Source organism: Schistocerca gregaria, chromosome 2, assembly GCF_023897955.1.
Source record: "Schistocerca gregaria isolate iqSchGreg1 chromosome 2, iqSchGreg1.2, whole genome shotgun sequence".
Lineage (NCBI taxonomy): Eukaryota > Metazoa > Arthropoda > Insecta > Orthoptera > Acrididae > Schistocerca > Schistocerca gregaria.
Window position 1 is genome coordinate 376,437,469 of NC_064921.1, and position 23,184 is coordinate 376,460,652.

A 23,184-nucleotide genomic window follows, 5' to 3' on the forward strand; every position below is an offset into this window, starting at 1 on the left:
ACGTATGGACTTATGTCTACAGTTGTGGTTAATCTGTTGCCTCCCATTAATTAAAAAGGAAATTAGTGCTGATGACGTCACTGGCCTGCGCAGAGCTTTAATTTTATGAATTTTGCTATACCAAAAATATTTTGTATCTATACTCTGAAAACCATAGTGAAGTGTGTGGGAAAGGGAATATCCTAATTGTCATCACAGTCCCTATGAGAGCGGTCCATTTGGGGAGGGGGCTAAGCATATTTCTAGAGCCTTCATTTAACAGGTTTCTTAAAACTCGAAAGCCCTTTTCTGAAGGGTAGTTGACATTGTGGTTCAAGCAGATCAGGTTTTTCAGCACCTTAGTGTTACTGTCATGATCGGGTGAACATGCTGTGACAATACCTGTTGCCCCTGTTTTTTAAACATTACTATCCCATGTTAGTCTTACTTGGTATGGTTGTTCAGACTTGACCAGTGTTCTCAAATGGTCACCTGTGGCTTGTACACAGTATCATTTGTAAACTGCATGTGATCCTGCTATTTCATATCCCTAAAAATTGTTACACCAGATGTTCATAGGAATTGACTGTTTCCAGTTGTGACATACTGAAATTTCAGGCATAGGGCACTGAGAATTCATGTTTAAGAGGTGCAGAATTTAAAATTTCTGAATATTTAAAGCACGTAGCCACTCTTTGTGCCACTTTGAAATCTTGTCAAGATCTGACTTGAGTATTTTTGCAGCATTTTTCAGACATCACTTAATTATATATAACAAGATTCATCCACAGAATGTCTGAGATTAGTGTTCATATTACATATTCCCGACAAACTGCCGGTTGGAACAGCAACCAATGAAATTCTGTTTTAGTCTATAGTCGCATTTTGTTCTATATTTTGCCTGTTGGCTACCCCTTTCAGTGCTCAGGAGCCTCTTCAGGCCATCCTATGATCAAAAAATTGCAGTATGCATTTAAAATAGTAATGTGAGAACTGTAGTATATGTTATTATTTCAACTATGTACTATGAGATTTTTGATTGTAAGATGGCCTGAGGATTGTACTGCATACTGAAGTTGGTAGCCAACAAGCAAAATAAGAAAAAGAGTGACTATAGGCTAAAACGGATACTATTAATATTTTCTGCCCGGTTATTAATACAGATCAACAGTTCGGGCTTCAACACACTTCTTTAGACTACGCGCCGAGGCTCTCCATCCAAGGCAATATCTCAACTACCAAAAAGTCCTCAATCCATTCACAAATTTAGTTTCTTACCGCATATGGTCGTAGTTTTGTTAGTGTTGTTTGATATGTTTGAGTACTTCATAGTTATGTAGTTCAGTAAATTGGCGATGTGAAAATTTCAGTTAATGTTGTCACATATTTAATATGTAATTATTTTCTTTTAGTTATGGCGGAGGGGAACGGCGAAGTGACAATGGAAGAAAAGTCTGTCAAAGAAGAAGTAAAAACTGAAGTGACTGAAGACTATCAAAAACTTGTTGCTTATGGTCTTGATGAAAAGGTTGCAGCAAAGCTGGATGAAATATACAAAACAGGTGTGTCTTGGGTGTCAGTGATGGTTCGTTTGATATAGGGTGCTTTTCAGAAGTAAGACACACTGTTTATAACACAGCAAAATGTTTCCAAAGGATATACTCATGCATGTGCCACACACATTTTATCACTGTGACAACAATGTTTTCCCATGGTTCCAGCATCAATATGAAACTAGTATTTCTTAATCTGCATATGAAATTTCATTAGCGAAGTTAATCTAACACTGTTGTTTCCACCCCCACAGGTCCTCCACCTTGCTTTTGCTTGTGGCACTTTCGAATGTTCCTTGTACAACCTGCCTTGTGAAACGTTCAGAACTTCCTCAAAATCCACTGCAAGTATTTCCTTCTGTCATGTCTCGTTAACAAGTTGAACACTCAGTTGTAGCTGTTCTGTTAAATTTTCTCATGTGTGATTCTTTGAATAATATCATTTTCATTTTTTGTAGCATGAATTGTAAATAACATTTCACACTTTTATATAGCCTTGTTAATGAGAATTTTCTCTCAGTGGTTGAAAAGAGCCCTGTAAGGCATATTGTGTTTGCCTGAAGTTAGTGCTGAAATGTATGCCTTGAGTTTCATATTGATTTGAACTTGGAAGCAAGTCACCAAATACTGAGATACACATTTATTTATGACTTTTATGTGGAAATGCACCCACTGTAGCTTCTCAGTTTCTTTTTCTGCATCACATCTCATATTTAGTTGCTGTAGTCCCAGTCACTAATTTGAAGCAGTTATTTCCTGTAACTGAAAGCAAAAAATTTTGTGTGCAGTTGTGTAATATTCATTCAATTTATATTCCACCATTTACAATTCAACAATGGTTTGTCCTTTCTCACATCACGCCTTAGATTTGCCAATGGATAACAGTTGCATAATGATAGCATGATTACACAGTATTTGCCTCAAAATCTATTTTTTTGTATTCAAACCAGATAGTGAACTTGACAGTGTAACATTTGTTCAAATTTGATTTGAAAGATTGATGATCATCACTTTTATAACCAGTTGACTCTTACTCTGAAATGTGCCTTACAGTTTTCTTGGTGGTGGTAAACAGTAAATATTTCTTTTTTGTTGTAGCAGTATGTGGAAGACTTTTCTCAGTGCATAAAAAATAGTGAATATGATGTAGTGCTGTAGTTTACAAATGAGAAGGATAATGTTTGTTCATTGTTTATTACAAGTCTTCCTGTTGGATATAATTCCAGTGTCTTTTATTTGTTTGTGATACGATTTTTGTGTGTTTGATTCAGTTACTGGAGTTATCACTGATGATGTTGTTTATGATTTAATGCATTAGTTATATTGTTGTATTTGTCTTCATTTTCTTGTGTAGTGGTTTCGTTAATGGTTGCAGAGTTTTGGGCTTTAAGAATTGGCACCCAATTCCATATTTGAGAATGATGCTATGTGGCTAACAGGGTAATAAGGCAAGATACACGGAAGCTAAAAGTGCTTGGGGGAAAAAAAGGGATGCTTTAGTTGGTGTAGGAGGAAATTAAAGTGAGAAGAAAAAGAGTTCCTGTTGAAAAGTGAATTGCAGTAGCGTGCGCTTTGTAAGAACCAACAAAAATCTGTTTAAAATAGTGTAAAATTGTCATTTGATGGAATAAGCGAGGAGACATACAATAAATTTTTTACCCTTACAGAATGGTGAATCAGTAGTAAGAAATATGGCGATAGGAAATGTAGAAAAATTGAGTAGCCTGAAAATGATGGGTACTGGTTAGTTAACAAAAATAGTTGAGATGGGCATACAAAGTGCCTGAAATGATTTAGAGGCAAATTTGGGACTTAACAAAGAATTTTTGTTGTTGTTACATTAAAAAAAGGAAGGGGAAAAAGATTCAGAATGTGTGTGTGTGGGGGGGGGGGGAGGGGGGGATGTATATAAAGGGATTAAAAGGACTTAGGGTTGAGTGGGAATTTACATGAGGTTTCTTAGTTTTAAAACAAGCAATTAATTATTATTATTATTTTAAACATATCAGTGTCTTCCACATTTTAATCTTATTTTATTAACAAGCTGGATGATACACATTTGTGAGCATTGTTGTTTAGTACTGTGTGTGTGTGTGTGTGTGTGTGTGTGTGTGTGTGTGTGTGTGTGTGTGTGTGCAATTTTAATGCCAATATGTGATGATCAGTTTTTTATTGAAGCCATTGTATTGTACTGTATTGATTAATTAATGAACAGGTGTTAAAGAAAAGATTGATTTTGATATATCTTAATATAAGTTTGTGTTTAGAATAATTTGCAGCACAAATATATACTGTTCAATAAGTTGTGTGTATTGTGAATGTTTTTACACCCAAAAAATTCTTAAAACTCGAATAATTTCATGGAGAATTGTGAAGAAATTACACAAAGTTGTGAACATACACATGGTGGTCAGAAACAGTCTGAAAAGCTTGTAAGAGTGTTGCAGGGTAGATTGTGCTGAGAAATAATTGTTACGAAAATTCTTGATACTCTGCTCCATTTCCAAGTTAACTGGCAATGAAGTTATCCAGTCAGGCCATTGTATTCTTGATTCGGTTTCATAAAACTGTTAAGTGTGTGATAAGAAAATTGGGTACAGAACTGTAGTAAGGATTGAACTGAAACCAAAGGTGCACTCGCCACCGAAGTGCTATCAGATCTGAAAACTTGCACCAGCAGTATGTATATGCGTCGGAACAACCGGGGAAAACATGGGAATTTTTTCATCCAGGAGAAAACGGGGAAACAGCTGGAAATTTTTTGGAATTCCAGGAAATTTTCGTTGTTTTAGTTTTCAGTTTAATTTGTATAGTTTTGATTCGCAAGAACTGATACTCTAACAAAGAATATTGGTGTATTGTGCCACTGCAGAATAATATTGCAGCAATGAAACATAACCAAGAGAGAAAACAAAAATAAACTTAAGTTGCAAAGGAAATGCAACAACAAAACATTGTGCACACAAGCGTCTGCCAACAGGAAAACATTTCAAAGGCTTCAGGACTAAGACTACGCAGTACTTCGTAACAACAAACTGCTACCAATGAGCGTGACATCACAACTGTTTACATTAGGTTCGTTTTAGCAATTGCCAGAGGGCATATGCACTTGCACAGTTGAGTAGCGTATGAGCAGTACCTGCAACTGCTTCTGGTTACTAGCTGTTAGGTGTACCAGCATGCAGCCAGATGCTAACCGGAAAAAATTATCTGGTGTGTCCAAGTTGCCAGATTTACTTTGTTTCCACGTTTTTGGCAGTGGCATTGTGTTGCAGACCAGTGAAGTTATTTTGTACTGTTTGCTACAGAAATTTGGCTTTTATTAATCTTTTCTGCTGAGGCTGTCAATTTATTTGAAATGAAGTGTTGCTTTCCAAAGTACTGGCTAGTTCAAACTGTTTGCTGAATTTGAAGTAAATGTTTTCATCTAGTGGTATGTATGGCATTATGCCTCAATAAAGATCCAAACATGAGCTAGTACAGTATTGGTACTCAGAGAGAATTTACATCCTGAAAACCTCACTGAAAAGCTTAAAATCAGGTTGGGGTGTACTTCATTGTAAATCTGGACATACCCGAATGTGCATTTCAACCCGAATTAATCATTTTAGTATGGTGTATTAAATTCTGATGCTTTTGGAATATCCTGTGATGTCATGTTTTTATATGATATGTAAGATCTTTTAATGCTTTATACGTATGAACAAACGAGCCTGCTTTATCATCATAGCTGCACTTGCGCAGTAACGGTTGTTTTCTGGTGCTCTCTGGCAACTGCTGAAACGGACCTATTTGTAACAGGTCTCAGGAAAATATTGTGAATGATGGTTTGAAAAGCGTTACTTTCAAAGTAAATGTCCTGTCACGCAAGATGAATTATGTTACATGTCAGAATGTGTGATTAATTCCTTGAATCACAGAACATTTGACTCTCATTTAAAACTTATACAGTATTATGTGTAAAAACTTAGCTTCTCTTGTGGCTCATTAATCTTGAGGGACCAATGTTGTACAGGAAAGCCTGACTACATAACGTGTCCTAAGCTCTGAATATCTGCTGTCATCGGCTGGCGAGGTCACGTGACATGAGCTGTGATTGGTATACAAAAGGCGTCGCAATTTTGACTTTAATGCTTTGGAAACTAATGTGCTGTGTTTGGTGGAATTCAAAATTATACTTTTGGAATATGAAATTATGCAGCATATTGTAATATGAAAATATTTGACATTCATCTATCCAAAACCTTTATTTTTCTCTCTTGAGTTTCGTTTTCTAAAATGCCGGGAAATTCTATGACTGTGTACAAAACTTTAACCATTCAAACAATTGATACAATTTATAATTCCAAGGGAAAGTATACAGCCTCTAACACAGAAAAAGTGTATTTTTTAACTGGGAAATCCAGGATTTTTTTCCTTATCTATGTATACCCCCTGATCAGGCTGGAAGCCACAACTTTTATTTCTTTACTTTTTTGAATTATGTGTGTCCAGTTTTCATACTTTTAAGTGTTCAAACTATGGAAATACAGGTTCATAAGAGTGAAAGAAGGTGAAGCTTTTAGTATATAAGATATACGTCATTAGAATGCGCAGCCAGCATGTCATTAGAGAATATATTCTTTGCATCAGCAGATACATATTTGTATATGTTTTGTAAATATATTTCAAGAATTGTTGTCACGTAAAATTTATAAAAAAAAATTCTCAACAAAAGAACTAATTTTGACTGTAAAGCAGATCACTGGGAAGTATAACAAACCTGGTAACAGATTAAGTTATGATACTTGATCTGCGTGTCTAAATAAAACTCTCTCTCTCTCTCTTTCTCTCTCTCTCTCTCTCTCTCTCTCTCTCTCAATGGTTGTGTTAAATCTACATAATTGCATTTATTGGAATGTTTGCTTGTATCATTCAATGTGAAATAATTGAGGTTTTTTGTTTTTCACTCATGTTTTTATACACATTGCTAACAGTTCACTTTAATGATTTGGCTTACGCTGAGTTGTATTGCTACACTTTGTAGTTGAGGTTAAAGTGCACTTTCTTAAAACTTTATAAAATCTTTGACTTTGCGTAGTAGATGTTGCCATGACATTTTCATTTTATCTTATTGAGATGCTCATTAGAGAGTAATTTAACTAGCACAATCCTTAATTTTTTTATAGTTAAGTAGTCTTAAGGAGGAGGGTAGTGGCTTTGCACATTGTGTGCAGATGAGATCATTATTTAAAAATATTCTTGGTGGAACTGTAAATTAATAAAACTAAATCTTCTTAAAAGCATTCAGAGTCTATTTAGACAGGTATGACTGGAATTTGTGCTTAGATTTTTTCTTTAGGGAATATCAAAAAGTTCCTTAATGAACAACACTATATAATATTGTATATTGAATGCACCGTTAAAATAGTTACGTGATAGTTTCACAGTATTTGATGAGGGCAGTGATTGGAGTGAGGAACCTGGAAAAATCAAATGTTAGGTAATAATCCTGAGAGGTTAGGGGGAGGGGGGGGGATTCTGAAAAACTTTTAGGTTGTGGGGAATGAGGATGGAACTACAAAAGATGGGAGCAAGAGTTTGAGGGAATTAAGAGACTCTCAATGGGTAATTCTGAAATACTTAGTGGGGTGGGGTGCCATCTGCAATATTCAGGTGGTGTGTGGGAGAGGACGTGGAGTTTCTGAGGAACTCTGGAAGGGGATTTTGAAAGAAGATTGTGAGGGGAGTTGAAATGTTTGTTGATGGAAGGACTGTACTGTCATTGGCTCTAGAGTGTGTGCTTCAGAAACAATAAATTGTGAGGTCACATAATGAATGATGATGAAGCGCATTGAATTGTTTTAATGTTCATTGCTTGATTGTGGCTTCATCCTGCGCACTTGAGGACCTCGGAGTTTTTTTTATTGTCTATGGGTTCTTGGACTCCAGGTCCACTTCCCATTGCACAATTGCAACTGCTATGGAGTGTATTGTGTACATTTGAATTCTTCATGTGGCTGTTGGTTCGTCTTAAGCATAAATGTAAAGTTGGGTTTCATAATATTGTAAGAAAATATATAGTTCCATGTTTTGAACATGATTTGTAGATCACCATTGAATATTCTGGCTTCAGTTCCTTTAGCAATTTCATTACAAGGTTGTACCTTCCTAGCTTTTTCGTATTGTCATACTTCAAGTAACAATGACCCCTAATGTGAAGAGCAGGCAGTTTGAAACTAGAGGTGTTGCTACTGATATTACATTCCAGTGACAAAAGTGTGTTCCTGTGAAGTTGTCATTTATTTAAGGTCGTTGCACTGTGACACAGGATGGTGATGGGCAACAGTAACATAGGAATTGTTTAAAATACTGCAAATCATAGCAAAACTTGTGTAATAATTGCCGTTAACTGAGGTTACAGTAAAAAAAATCCATTTTTGGCCTTAAAAACTTGTAAGTAAATTCGCTCATGTACTACATAAATAAGTAAACTCGCTCATGTACTATATAAATTGGTTCAAGGAAATTTAGAAATCCAACCTCTAAGTCTTTGGGAGATCCACTCTTGTGATAGAAAATGTTACAATAAAGGCACATTAACTCAGAATTCTGAACTAATGATGTGATTTGAACATGAGTAACATGATTAAAATCCTGAATGTCTATCTGACTGTGTGACCTCTCAAACTTTAGCTTACAAAGAGAATTAACCTTATATAAATGCTGATACAGGGTGAGTCAAAAAGGATTTTACAACAGTGGTATGATGCAGAAATTTATTGAGATAACTTATAGAATCTGTAGATGTGTCATTTTGGTTCGATGTGACTACCATTTGTGATGTGGCAAACATCCCACAGATAATCAGTTTGTTCCCACACTCATTGTAGCAAATCGGGCATAACTTGCCCAATGGCAGCATAGATTAGATTTTTCAGATCAGCGAAATTGTATGGTAGGTGAGGAACGTAGACATGGCCTTTAATGATACTCCAGAGAAAGAAATGCATTGTTGTCTAGTCTGGGGAATGGGGTGACCATGCAATTGGCCTTTCATGGCTGGGAAGCGATTATCGAGGAAACCTTGAACTATGTGTGAAAAGAGGTGGTGCACCATCTTGCTTGTAGTAAGCTGTCCCGTCGCTGTTATGTTCAATGATTTGATAATTGAAAAAGTTTTCAGCGTGTCCAGTTACGCTGTACCAGTGGCAGTTTTCTCCATGAAGAAGAAAGGGCCAGACACTTTGTTTGCTAAGGGCACAATGCAAATTAACTTTGGGCGTCTCATGAATGTGTTCCATGGTTGCATGCGGATTTTTACTGCCTCATATTCTGCAGTTGTTGGTATTCACCTTGTATCCTACATGAAATGTTGGCTTATCACTGAAGATTATTGTGTTCATGAATATCTCGTTGCCCTCTATCCAGGACAACATTTCCACACAGTATTCCCTATGAGCAACTTTATCACTCATATAATATGCCATTGTGAATCTGTGTGGTTTCAAGTGTAAATTTCTTTCTACACAGTACTTGCAAACAGTCTTTTATGGAATGGCAGTCTCGCAAGATCACATTGATGTTAGTGGATTGCTGGTAAACAGGGTGTATATTACCTGGGAGATCCAGGAAAAACCTGGGAATTTGTTAGAATTCTGGGAATTTTTCATTGCCTTATGGAAGAAATGCAAAGAAGCACACCAAAATCTGTCAGGCAGAAAGGCTGTGGCTGCAATTCTTAAAACTGTTGTGAGAACTTAAGAAAATTGGCACAGACCATTTATCATAGGTGAAGCCATGTCTTGTATCAAGTATGCTCTGCCAGGTAAACAAGAATTATTGTATCATTTCAAATTTGTTATTTCTGAACATCCATCTTATGTCCTAGACTTGTGTCAAAGTAATTTCCACCTGTTCATGGACATGAAAGTGTCATTGGATTACAAACACTGACACCAACACATGCTATGGAAGGCTGGCTGCAGCCTCTGCAGCAGATTCCAGATCCCCCCCCCCCCCCCCCCCCCCCCCAAGTAATAAGTCAACTCTTTAAGAGGTATGAAAACTGCTTGAGCTGGAATGATTTGTAGAGTTAGAGTACAAAGGTGTCATTAAGATTTTCTAATATATTTTCTTTGTGTACATTACTTGTAGCCTAACAAATTTGTTTCCAGAGGTCAAGGTATCTTCAGTGTGCAATGTCACGGTGACTTTTTAGCATACTTTCTACCTTGTCTCCAACTTAGCAGTCGCAGTTACATTCAAACTGACACCACTTGTGGTTAAACAAGAAGCTCATTTTGGTCGTTATATGTAACAGCCATCAACTCATGGTTCAAATACAATGCCCTTCTAGCCACCATCTAAGTGGATCATACTTTTTTTTTCTTCAGACAAACCAGGGTATTTTCTAAGCATATGCACTGCGCTTGCTCAACTAGGATGACACAGGAAGCCCGTATTTTCGTATGTGTAAAACATTAAAAGATCTTGCATTAAAACGAATCTAATATAAACAGCTGTCACGTCACACTCATTGGAGGCAGTTTGCTGTTAAGAAGCACTGCATAGTCTTCCTAAAGCCTTTGACACAATTTAATGTTGGCAGACAGCCCCTCCCCAGTCATGTTTTGTTGCTGCAGTATTATTCTGCAGAAGCAGAAGATTTTTTTGTTATCAAACCGTATGGAAAAAGAGATAATATTGAAAAACTCCTTAAATAAGAGACAGTCTGTTCACCAGTGAGAGCCCTTCTGAACAGAAACAATTATTTGTTGGAAGTTTTAATAGAGCCAAGAGGAGAAAACAAGCCAAGACAGTTTTGGAAAAAAAACTTTAAATTTTTGCAGAAGCAAATATTCGGCTCAAAATTTTTTAGTAAAGAGAATAAATACTGCTTAGTATCTTAATTATCTCATGTTTTTATTATTATTATTATTGTTATCATTATTATTATTGTAGTAGTAGTAGTAGTTTTTGTATCTGTTTTGTTCTTTTTTCTTTCTTTAGCAACAAACTTCATCTTCAGGCAAGTGGCTTGCCAAACTTTGAAATTTAAATGTCTAACATTTATGCCAATAAATCAAACTTTGCAAAAAATAGCTGCTACATTTTCAGGTCCCTACATCAGGCACATCACATTTGTGTTGCACTGACTTGCAAAGAAAAATTAAAAACATTTATTTTATAGCTCTTTAAGGCAGGTAAGCTTCAGACACACTACAGAGAAGTTTTTTTTTATGACAGCAGTGTCATGATTTTTAGGTTACCTTCAGAGAGATTGTGCCACCTGCCAAAACTTCATTGTTGTTAGAAAATGTTGGAAAATAACTTCTTACTGTGACTACGTTGGAACACAGAATCCAAATAGCATTCAGTACCACAGCTGCAAACTACTGATCATCAACTCTTGTTGGTTGCAGACATTTGACTATGTTAACATTTTCCAATTGTGTGGACATTAGCTTTGCAGAAATATTCTAAAGATTGTTACACAGCTTCAGAGCGTCAGCACTACAGAGACGTCATTCCAGGTCATTCGTGTGAAGTGAGATGCGTCCAAGAAGACAGTCACATTAAGTCTCTGGCACGCTCTTTACAGTTAACTGACACCTAACGCTTGCATTAGACAACTTCCACATGCCATCATTGTGGAAGAATTCAATCTTTTATTCAAAATATTCTGTGTCATAAGTGGCTATGGGGAACCATGAGTTCCAGAATTTTAAAAGTGAAAGAGGAAGACCTTTCATATCTGTTCTTTTCCAACAGAAACTGCTAATACAAATGTTTCCTGTTCTCGGTGTTCAAGAAAGTGCTCTTTAAATTACTTACCATGTTGTTGTCTTCAGTCCAGAGACTTGTTTGATGCAGCTCTCCATGCTACTCTATCCTGTGTAAGCTTCTTAATCTCCAAGTAACTACTGCACCCTACATCCTACTTAATCTGCTGAGTGCATTCCTCTCTTGGTCTCCCTCTATGATTGCTACCCTCCACGTTTCCCTCCAGTACTAAATTCGTGATCCTTTGATGCCTCAGAACATGTCCTACCAACTGATCCCTTCTTCTAGTCAAGTTGTGCCACAAATTCCTCTTTTCACCAGTTCTGTTCAGTACCTCCTCATTAGTTACATGACCTACCCATTTAATCTTCAGCATTCTTCTGTAGCACCACATTTCGAAAGCTTCTATTCTTTTCTTGTCTAAACAATTTATCGTCCATGTTTTACTTCCGTACATGGCTACACTCCATGCCAATACTTCCAGAAAAAGCTTCCTGTCACTTAAATCTAATTTCCTAATCTAATCTAATTCCCTCAGCATCACCTGATTTAATGTGACTACATTCCATTATCCTCGTTTTGCTTCTGTTGATGTTCATCTTATATCCTCCTGTCAAGACACTGTCCATTCTGTTCAACTGCTCTTCCAGGTCCTTTGCTGTCTCTGACAGAATTACAATGTCATCGATGAACCTCAAAGTTTTTATTTCTTCTCCATGGATTTTAATTCCTACTCCAAATTTTTCTTTTGTTTCACTTAGTGCTTGCTAAATATACAGATTGAATAACATCTTGGATAGGCTACAACCCTGTCTCAATCTCTTCCCAACCATTGCTTCCTTTTCATGTCCCTCAACTCTTATAACTGCAATCTGGTTTCTGTTCAAATTGTAAATAGCCTTTCCCTCCCTGTGTTTCACCCTGCCACCTTCAGAAATTGAAAGAGTATTCCAGTCAATATTGTCAAAAGCTTTCTCTAAGTGTAGAAATGCTAGAATCTAGGTTTGTCTTTCCTTAACCTATCTTCTAAGATAATTTGTAGGGTCAGAATTACCTCATGTGTTCCAGCATTTCTACGGAATCCAGTCAGCTCTTCCTTGAGGTCGGCTTCTATCAGTTTTTTCCATTTGTATGTAAATAATGAGTCTTAGTATCTTGTAGCTGGGACCTATTAAACTCATAGTTCGGTAATTTTTACACATGTCGTGTTGGGATTGGGATTATTTTATTCTTCTTGAAGTTGAAGGGTGTTTCACCTGTCTCATACATCTTGCTCGCCAAATGGTAGAGTTTTGTCAGGGCTGGCTCTCCAAGGCTATCAGTAGTTCTCCAGGGGCATTGTTTCGACTTAGGTCTTTCAGTGCTCTGTCAAATTCTTCGTATCTCCCATTTCATCTTCATCTATGTCCTCTACCATTGCCATATATTTCCCTTAAGTACATCGCCCTTGTATAGACCCTCTACATACTCCTTCCACCTTTCTGCTTTCCCTTCTTTGCTTAGAACTGGTTTTCCATCTGAGATCTTGATATTCATAGAGGTGGTTCTCTTCTCTCCAAAGGTCTAATTTTCCTGTAGGCAGTATCTATCTTGCCCCCTAATGCTATATGCCTCTACATCCTTACATTTGTTCACTAGTCATTCCTGCTTAGCCATTTTGCACTTCCTGTTGATCTCATATTTGAGACATTTGTATTCCTTTTCACCTGCTTCCTTTGCTGAATTTTAAAAAAAAATTTTTTCCTCCTATCATCAATTCATTATCTCTTCTGTTAACCCAAGGATTTCTAATAGCTCTCGTCTTCTTACCTACTTTATCTTCTGCTGGCTTCACTATTTCATTTCTGAAGGCTACCCACTGTGTGTTTCTTTTTCCCCTTCTTGTCAGTCGTTCCCTAATGCTCTCTCTGAAACACTCTACAAGCTCTTGTTCTTTCAGTCTATCCAGGTCCCATCTCCTTAAATTCCCACTTTTTTGCAGTTTCTTCAGTATTAACCAATAAATAGTCGTCAGAGTCCCCATGTGCCCCTGGAACTGTCTTAAAAATTAAAATCTGGTTCCTAAATCTGTCTTACCATGATATAATGTATCTGAAAGCATCTGTTTCTCCAGGCCTCTTCCACGTATACAATCTCCTTTCATGATTCTTAAATCAAGTGTTAGCTATGATTTTGTTATTCTCTGTTCAAAATTCTGCCAGGGGGCTTCCTCTTTCATTCTTTATCCCCATTCCATATTCACCTACTATGTTTCCTCCTCTCACTTTTCCTGCTATTGAATTCCAGTCAGCCATGGCTATTAAATTTTTGTCTCCCTCCACTATCTGAATAATTTCTTTTATCTCATCATACATTTCCTAAGTCTTCCTCATCTGCAGAGGTAGTTGGAATAGAAGCTTGTACTACTGTGGTAGGTGTGGGCTTCGTGGCTATCTTGGCAATAATAATGCGTTCACTATGCTGTATGTAATAGCTTAATCGAACTCCTATTTTTATTTTTTATTTTTTTATTCATTATTAAAACTACTACTGCATTGCCCCTATTTCATTTTGTATACGTAACCTTGTATTCACCTGACGAGAAGTCTTGTTCCCCCTGCCACCAAACTTCACTAATTCCCGCTATGTCTGCCTTTAACCTATCCACTTCCCTTTTTAAATTTTCTAACCTACCTGCCCGATTAAGGGATCAGACATTCCAGTTCTGAACTGTAGAACGTCAGGTTTGTTTCTCCTGATAATTATCATAGTGTCCACAATTGGACTCAGTTTTTGTGCCAGCACTGAACATGGTAAAAGGTCATCTGCTATTGTTTTCAAAGAGCAAACACATATATTTGTCTATCTTCTGCCATAACTCACTAAAAGGGTTTTGACAGGTAAAATTTAACAACACAACAAAAACATAATTCTCTCGTTTGTAACCAAACTCATAGGTATGGTGGTTGCTTGCCACCAATGTTTAGATGGGGCAGCTGAATTTTTTTTATCAGAGTACATTACATTGGTAAACTTTTGAGTATGTCATAGTACTAATGTATTAAGTTACAGACAGCACGATTAAGAAACTTATATAAAGTTTTCAGCCACGGCAGTCACCAGCAAAAGAGAAACACACTCCTTCTCTACACACAAGAAGCACACATGACCATCAGCTACAGCATCTCTGGCCAGAATGCCGGCCCGAGATGCTGTAGTTGATGGTCATGTGTGCATGGGGTGTGCTTGTATGTGCGTATGAATGGTATGTGTTCCTCTCTTGGCCAAAAGTTTTATGTGTCTTTTAATTGTGCCTAATTAGGTAAGCATGGAGGACAGGGGCGGGGTTTGCGAATAGGTGGCACTACATGGCTATGTGAATGGTTCAGGGAGGTGCTGAGATAGTACACACATTTGCCATGAACACTGTGTCTTGGTGGCATAGTGGCTAACACAACTTAGTAAGCAAGAGATCTGGGTTTGAGTCCCAGTGTGGCACCCATTTTCACTTTGTCACTGATTCCACACACACTCTTGATGCAGCTTGCATTTTCATGATAAGGTGAACTAATTGTACCAAGAATTGTAGAAACTAATAAAAGACAGCAAATCCCACAAGATGGTAGTGGGGCATTTGAGTGTGAACTAGGACAAAAAGTTAAAGAACAGTTCTTCAGTGGGAAAATGGGTAAAATACCAGAAATGATACCTGGTGTTTTTTGTTAGACTATATTTTTAACAAGTCATAAGGAAAATGTGCAGAATGTGACAACCACTACACAATTTTGAGTGTTTCATAGGCTTGTAGGATATAGCCTAAAAATACAGCAGTCAGAAAAAGTACTCAACAGGAAGGAAATAAAAAATGTAGGAATATGAGAATGTAGTTCAAAATTATGGTATGTAACAAATTAAATTGAAGCGAGAAGTTCGACGTCTTAGAAAATGAAAAATATATTGACAAAGAGAAAAATTATGATTATCTAACTAAGGTTCTATACAAACTTGAAAAGATATTGCAGGAGGTGGTATTAAATTAAACAGCAGAAAGTCTAAACTATAACAAGGCAAAAATAAAAGTTTTTAGAGATGTGATGATAGGAAATTGATAGTGTATGCTGAATCAAAGCTCTTTACAAATGTCCTCAAGAAAAAACTGCAAAGGAAAAAACCAAAAAGAGTATGTATAATGAAAAGAGAATGTTTGGTAGATATAACATTTAAAGTTGCACAAGGTACAGTAACTAATAACAAAGACAGGACTATACAGGGACACTTAAAGTGTCTGTAGTTCCAGAGATGAGCTGGAAAGGCTGGTAGATAGAATGTAAACAATGATTGTTTGGTAATAAAGCTAGATATTGTGATAAAGTAATTTGAAGAAACTAGAGGAATGTACCGGGATTTGATGGCATTTCAGTATGAATAATTAAAACTAGGGGAAATGTAGCATTAAACTGAGCTGCAAAATGTCTGGAAGGAGGACAATCCCCCAAAACTGGGACTCTGCTGCAATTGTACAATACTAAGAAGGAAAGAGACAGGAAGACTTAGGTGTCTCGTAACTGTAATTTAGAAGATACTTGGTACACTCATTACCAAGCCCAGTCAGTACATTGGGAGATGTGCCATCACCAGAAGTTGACACTGGGCCCAGTGGCTAATGCGAGCGACTGCAAAGTCATTTCCCATACAGCCGCTTTCATCAGCCAGTTCACTGGGTGTCAATTTTGTTTGCACTGGTAATATCTTAGCATCTCTTAAAGGACATTTTGGAATTTCCAAACTGGTACCAGGTACATTTTGTGGCTGAACAACATACATTTTACATGTAGCTTTGTGATGTTTGCCTCTAGCTTTGATTAATTTAAGCAACAAGTGGAAGAAATTAGTATAACTAGTTTGAAAACAGGACTGTAAAAGAAGGAAGGAACGAAGGAAGATTGGGTTTAACATCCTGTAGACATTGAGAAGGGAGCACGAGCTCAGATTGTGTCAAGGATGGGGAAGGAAATCAGCCAGGCATTTGCCTGGAGTGAATTAGGGAAATAACGGAAAACTCAAATTTGGCTGTCCAGTCGCAGATTTCAACCGTCACCCTCCCGAATGAGAGTTCATTGTGCTAACCGCTGCCCTCCCTTGCTCAGTGCAGGACTGTAAATCAATTACATTTAAGACTAAAATAATAAACACATCAAAAAGAAATTTTTTCCAGTTATGAAGTCGTGGAACCAGTTATAAGAGATTTTGCAGTGAAAGAAGTAAATAAAATGACTGTCTAGATGTGAAAGTATATGGAAGAGTAATTTTCAGCAAGTCAAATGATGTCATCAAAATTTGTACCTTCTGATTACCACAGCAGTAATTTGCAGCCACAAATAGAGTTACAGTGGAATCCTGACCTTTCAGAGCTTGTAGATGGAATGATTTACTACCTTGACTCAGATATGTTGCTACAAGTGCGGCATATACCATATTTACTTGAATCTAAGCCACCGAGCGAGGTGGCGCAGTGGTTAGCATACTGGACTCGCATTCGGGAGGACAGTGGTTCAATCCCGCGTCCGGCCATCCTGATTTAGGTTTCCCGTGATTTCCCTAGATCATTTCAGGCAAATGCCGGGATGGTTCCTTTGAAAGGGCATGGCCGATTTCCTTCCCTATCCTTCCCTAATCCGAGCTTGTGCTCAGTCTCTAATGACCTCGTTGTTGACGGGATGTTAAACACTAATCTCCTCCTCCTTGAATCTAAGCCGCACTTTTTTCCCGCTTTTGAAATCCTAAAAACAACCTGCGGCTTAGAATCAAGTGCAAAGTAAGTGGAAGTTCTGAAAAATGTTGGTAGGTGCCGCCACGACTAACTTCTGCCGTCAAATATATGTAGCTCTACACAGGCATGCTTTGCAGGCACAAAGATAAATACTGGTGTCAAAACCTCTGTGTCAGTAAATAAATTTAAAAAAAAGGTGGAAGACGAGCTTTTTTCCTCTGCCCCGAGTTTTGACCACTGCATTTTCATACATTATCCATCGAAGTAAATACTAATTCTGTATTGTTCATCTTCGAATGTTCCAGCGTTTCAATGTACTACGAAAAACCGACTGGCAAGACTGTTAGGGATGTTTGTCAATATGGCCAACTCTATGCTCTGAATTTTTTCCTAACTGTGAGAAGAGACGGTTGCTAATAGGAACTTTTATGAATTGTGAATCACATGCATTATTCTCTTCACCATAAGAATAATACGAATATCAACATTTTGCCGCATATTCTTTCGTGTTTGCTGCTATCTCATTTAAATTCTGTGTGCCTAATAACCTATGAAACTAGAGTGAGACAACAGCAAACGCGGAAGAATATACATATCATGTCATGTTTATATTTGTATTATTCTAATGCGTAATAGTGATAGAAATGAAGCACCGCAATTGACTAGATCTTTAAATGTAAGATGACTCTAATTTCTGTGGAGAATGTAATGTGCTAAAGAGGCGTCTGCAAAGTCGGAGAAAATTTTTTGCTAAACTCTCGTTCAGAACGTCTTCTATCATAAGCAGTCTATTATTTGGTTCTTATTGATCATTATCAAAGAAAGCAGCACTGAAAGTAACAACAAATAGCAGTCTCTTGCTATTGTTTCGCTTCTCCCCCCCCCCCCCTCTCTCTCTCTCTCTCTCTCCCCCCCCCCCCCCCTCCTTTTTTTTAAAGCGGTGTTAGCACGCACAACAGCAAGCCAAGCCGCGAGCGGCGACAGGCCGTAAACACTCATTATCAGAACGCAACAAACAATGCATGACACAGTACCGTAATGCATTTTCAGCTTAGAGTGATGTAAACACCTGTAACAAAGAGAACAGGACTTACCAGATCAAAGAAAAATAAGCAATCAATTCAAGCCAGACGAAGCAAGTGAAAAAGGAAGGGTACCAGTATAAATACACACGGAGCGCCTAACACATATGGTAAAGTTTAGCTGCTTAGCTTGCGTCTCGAACCAAACTACTGTAGCTGTATCGTCATTCATTCGACCTAAATTCTGTCTCGTATTACAGTGGACCAACTTTGTTGCAATTTGGAGGTGCGGCCTAAAACATTTCTCTCCCCTTGAATTTCGAGTATCATTTTTCAGGTGCGGCTTAGATTTGAGTAAATACGGTAGCTCCTTTGGAATAATATGTGTATAATTAAAGACGTATTGCATCTTCCCAAAAAGAGGTGCCTCTCCTTCGCAAGCATTGCTAATTTACATGAGTCACCCAATCCTCCTTTCTCGAACTTCTCCTTATTACTGGTAGTTCGCTGATTTATAAATCAAATAGCTATTCCCCTTAATCTCTAGAAACTAACACAGCAGAAAAAGCTTATTTCAGAGAATTGAAGTGGAATTTCATCCTCAGTGAAGTAAACACAGTAAGATTGGATGGTGTGAATGTTGGCAACGAAATGAAATTATTGTCCGTTCCTAATACTTAATAGGCTTCTGGTGCTCATGTTCTCAATAACTTTCGTAGTTAATCATCCTTTGATTGTTGATTCTGTGCAAAAGAATTTATGAAGCAGTGTGTTTCTAATGTGGCTGTAGACTTCATTGGTATTGAAGAATCTGGCTTTTTCTGTTGATGAATTTACTGTTCAGTCTTTGACTCAGAATAGCAGTCATGGTAAAGTTTTTGGAGATGGTTTGGTCATGGTTTCTGGTACCCCTCTTTAAATGCTATAAGCCAACTGGATAGACTTAAAGATAACTTAACAGATGAGCTAGTGTTGCTGTATTATTTACATGCACTTATTTATTGTTCACTCTAAGAAGACTCTCAGCATGATGGCTGACAGGAGAAGCTACTAAGGTAGAAGTCAGTATAACCCATATTCGTTTGTTTCCAGTTGCTACCTATGTTGCTTTCAATACTAGGTTAGGTTAGGTTAGGTTAACAGTTCTGTGATGTTTAATTTTGTGTACTACGTCTTAATTTACGGCTGCATAGACTCGTTGAGAACATGGTTGTGTGACAACTAAGATTGTCTAGGTTGGGTTGAACAGAGTGCTGCTGGTAATAAAACACAGCATTTGACTTATATCAATAAACTTGATCTTGACAGTCACCATTCAGGTTCTTCTTAAAGTGAACAATTAATAAGTACCATCAGTATTAGACAGTAGTTTTACCAATTTTGTGTGCTAAATCTGCGCACTTAACATGTTTTCATTTAAATGCTTCTTAGGTTATTTTCATCACAAAGCAACATGTAGACAATTATTTGAATTACTGCAGCTAGGCTACAGGTGCAAGATGCTATTGTCTGTCAGATTTATTGAGAAGTGAAGCAATTAGCTGCCAAAGTCCTCTTTGTTGCAGTAGAGTGACTTGCTAATTGTTTCATTACTTGAAGTACGTCAAATTATTTCTTGGAAACAAGAGTAAAAATTACATCCAAAACAGTTGACAGCAGTATGTTCCATCAATTAATAATTCTTAAACATGCTAAGCAGGTGCATTTAAAGTTGTATTCATAAGTATTGTTTTCCTGAGTTTACCGAATTGAGATTTATGTAATAGTAGATGTGTGAAGGAGTGTCTGTGGCAACTCTGGGGATTATTGACATGGTTCTTGCTTTGTATGTTCACCACACATAGTGGTGAAAATACACTCCTGGGAATTGAAATAATAACACCGTGAATTCATTGTCCCAGGAAGGGGAAACTTTATTGACACATTCCTGGGGTCAGATACATCACATGATCACACTGACAGAACCACAGGCACATAGACACAGGCAACAGAGCATGCACAATGTCGGCACTAGTACAGTGTATATCCACCTTTCGCAGCAATGCAGGCTGCTATTCTCCCATGGAGACGATCGTAGAGATGCTGGATGTAGTCCTGTGGAACGGCTTGCCATGCCATTTCCACCTGGCACCTCAGTTGGACCAGCGTTCGTGCTGGACGTGCAGACCGCATGAGACGACGCTTCATCCAGTCCCAAACATGCTCAATGGGGGACAGATCCGGAGATGTTGCTGGCCAGGATAGTTGAGTTACACCTTCTAGAGCACGTTGGGTGGCACGGGATACATGCAGACGTGCATTGTCCTGTTGGAACAGCAAGTTCCCTTGCCGGTCTAGGAATGGTAGAACGATGGGTTCGATGACGGTTTGGATGTACCGTGCACTATTCAGTGTCCCCTCGATGATCACCAGAGGTGTACGGACAGTGTAGGAGATTGCTCCCCATACCATGATGCCGGGTGTTGGCCCTGTGTGCCTCGGTCGTATGCAGTCCTGATTGTGGCGCTCACCTGCACGGCGCAAAACACGCATACGACCATCATTGGCACCAAGGCAGAAGCGACTCTCATTGCTGAAGACGACACGTCTCCATTCGTCCCTCCATTCACGCCTGTCGCAACACCACTGGAGGCGGGCTGCACGATGTTGGGGCGTGAGCGGAAGACGGCCTAATGGTGTGCGGGACCGTAGCCCAGCTTCATGGAGACGGTTGCGAATGGTCCAATGGCGGTGCGGTCCCCTACGGCACTGCGTAGGATCCTACGGTCTTGGCGTGCATCCGTGCATCGCAGCGGTCCGGTCCCAGGTCGACGGGCGCGTGCACCTTCTGCCAACCACTGGCGACAACATTGATGTACTGTGGAGACCTCACGCCCCACATGTTGAGCAATTCGGCGGTACGTCCACCCGGCCTCCTGCATGCCCACTATACGCCCTCGCTCAAAGTCCGTCAACTGCACATACGGTTCACGTCCACGCTGTCGCGGCATGCTACCAGTGTTAAAGACTGCGATGGAGCTCCGTATGCCACGGCAAACTGGCTGGCACTGACGGCGGCGGAGCACAAATGCTGCGCAGCTAGCGCGGTTCAACGGCCAACACCGCGGTTCCTGGTGTGTCCGCTGTGCCGTGCGTGTGATCATTGCTTGTACAGCCCTCTCGCAGTGTCCGGAGCAAGTATGGTGAGTCTGACACACCGGTGTCAGTGTGTTCTTTTTTCCATTTCCAGGAGTGTACATTATTTAAATTTAATTGTGATCTGGGTTCTGGTTGCAACAGGTATTTGCAGAGCTGAATACAATTGAAGATGCAACTGTGTGTCATTAATTTTTTGATTGTTCAACTAATATGTTGTGGCCTTGTATAAAAAGCTTTTTCACTGTTGTGCAATGTACCTAATATTTTGAAAATGGACTTGCGTCAAGATCTTAGATTCCAGATTTTCTGTTAGCTCGAGGTGGCTTGATGTTAAAAGCCTATTATGTTGTGATTGAAAAGCTCTAATGTCTCAAAACTGTTATACCTCAAATCTGCACTGTCTGTCCTCATTGATGCTGTATCTGCTGCCGAACTTTTGAGTCTACCATGACATGGAAATTTGTGAAAGATAATTGAATTTGCCATTAGAATAATACGCTTTGTGTTGCTGAAGGAGTGCCTCTTTAAAGTGCTGCAAAGTTTATTTACAACATAGGCCTGATCTTGCTTAATCATTTTTATTGCTTGAAGTGATTAAAGGCTAGTGTTTTCTCGTGGTTTTTATACTTTTTACAACACAGCTATTAACAGTGTAATGATCTTTGAGCTTCAATTAAGTGACCCTGTTTTCAGGTAAGTGCAGCTCTCACATGTGGGAATGATTTGTTAGCAAAACGCCAAGTTTCACCATGGTGTCCATGATATACCCCATGGATAAGCCAGTTCCATGGCAAGAGTACGCCATCACCACTAGGACCTTGCTAAAGAGAGTGCTGTCTTGTTCAAACCAACCTTTGGGTTGTTAGCTTCACTTTCTATGTAGGTCTATAAAAACAATGTATACTTTTCTTGAAGGTGGACGTGAGCAGTAGGTGCAAAGTGAGAATAAGAGTTTAGTGAGTCTGTTAAATAATTTTTTGGATGCAGTATAAAATTGTCAGTTTGTAATCTGTAAACGTTTCTAAACATGGACCACTGCATTCTTTTAATGTTGAAATAAAATTGATTTGTTGTCATTATTTTCGTAGGTAAACTTGCTCACGTTGATTTGGATGAACGTGCTTTGGATGCTCTGAAAGAATTTCCGGTAGATGGTGCACTGAACGTTCTGACACAGTTTCTTGATTCAAATTTGGAACATGTTTCAAATAAGTCAGCATATTTGTGTGGTGTAATGAAAACTTATCGCCAGAAAAGCCGTGCAGGCCAGGGTTCAGGCTCTGGTACTGTTGCAAAAGCACCAGATGAGGACAAAATTAAATCAATTTTGGAACGCACTGGATATACATTGGACGTAACTACAGGGCAGCGGAAATATGGTGGACCTCCACCTGACTGGGAGGGACCAGCTCCTGGTAATGGCTGTGAGGTGTGTAATAAATATATAATTTCTAGGTAATTGTTTATGAAAATTCGTTTACTTGTTTTGTATATTTGGATACAATGCTGTTCGTTGCTGTTTCAGGTTTTTTGTGGCAAGATACCAAAAGACATGTATGAAGATGAGCTCATTCCTCTGTTTGAAAAATGTGGCACTATTTGGGATCTAAGGTTAATGATGGATCCCATGACAGGCCTTAATAGGGGATATGCTTTTATTACTTTTACCACTAGGGAGGCAGCACAGCAAGCAGTCAAGGAGGTAATTGTGAGACTGAACTGTTTGTAGGTGTCAATGCTTGTCTATAAAGTAATGTATTTTTTGAGTTACATAATTGATGTTTGTTTTAATATGTCTACAAATAATTATCTCTGGTAACAAACTCACTTGTTAGTTTAAACATTGGAAAATTATCCTTGACCATTTGATTTGGCATATATTTGTACTTGTGGATCAGTATTGAAGTTTGGCTCAAAAACTGAGTGAGTTTGAATACTCTGAGAACATACAATGTTCGCTTGTTGTACTTGCTATATT

At 38.4% G+C, this 23,184-nt stretch overlaps 1 protein-coding gene across 29 annotated transcripts in view; it reads left to right on the forward strand.

The window, feature by feature from the left end:
• Window positions 1-23,184, forward strand: part of LOC126320215 (heterogeneous nuclear ribonucleoprotein R) — a 243,340-nt gene that overhangs the window by 175,780 nt on the left and 44,376 nt on the right. For all 29 annotated transcript variants that reach the window (XM_049993776.1, XM_049993766.1, XM_049993901.1 and 26 more), the window contains 3 exons: window positions 1,392-1,541; window positions 22,295-22,635; window positions 22,732-22,908. In XM_049993776.1, coding sequence (XP_049849733.1) covers window positions 1,394-1,541; window positions 22,295-22,635; window positions 22,732-22,908 — 666 coding nt within the window. In that variant the 5' untranslated portion in view covers window positions 1,392-1,393. The remainder of the gene's footprint in view (window positions 1-1,391; window positions 1,542-22,294; window positions 22,636-22,731; window positions 22,909-23,184) is intronic.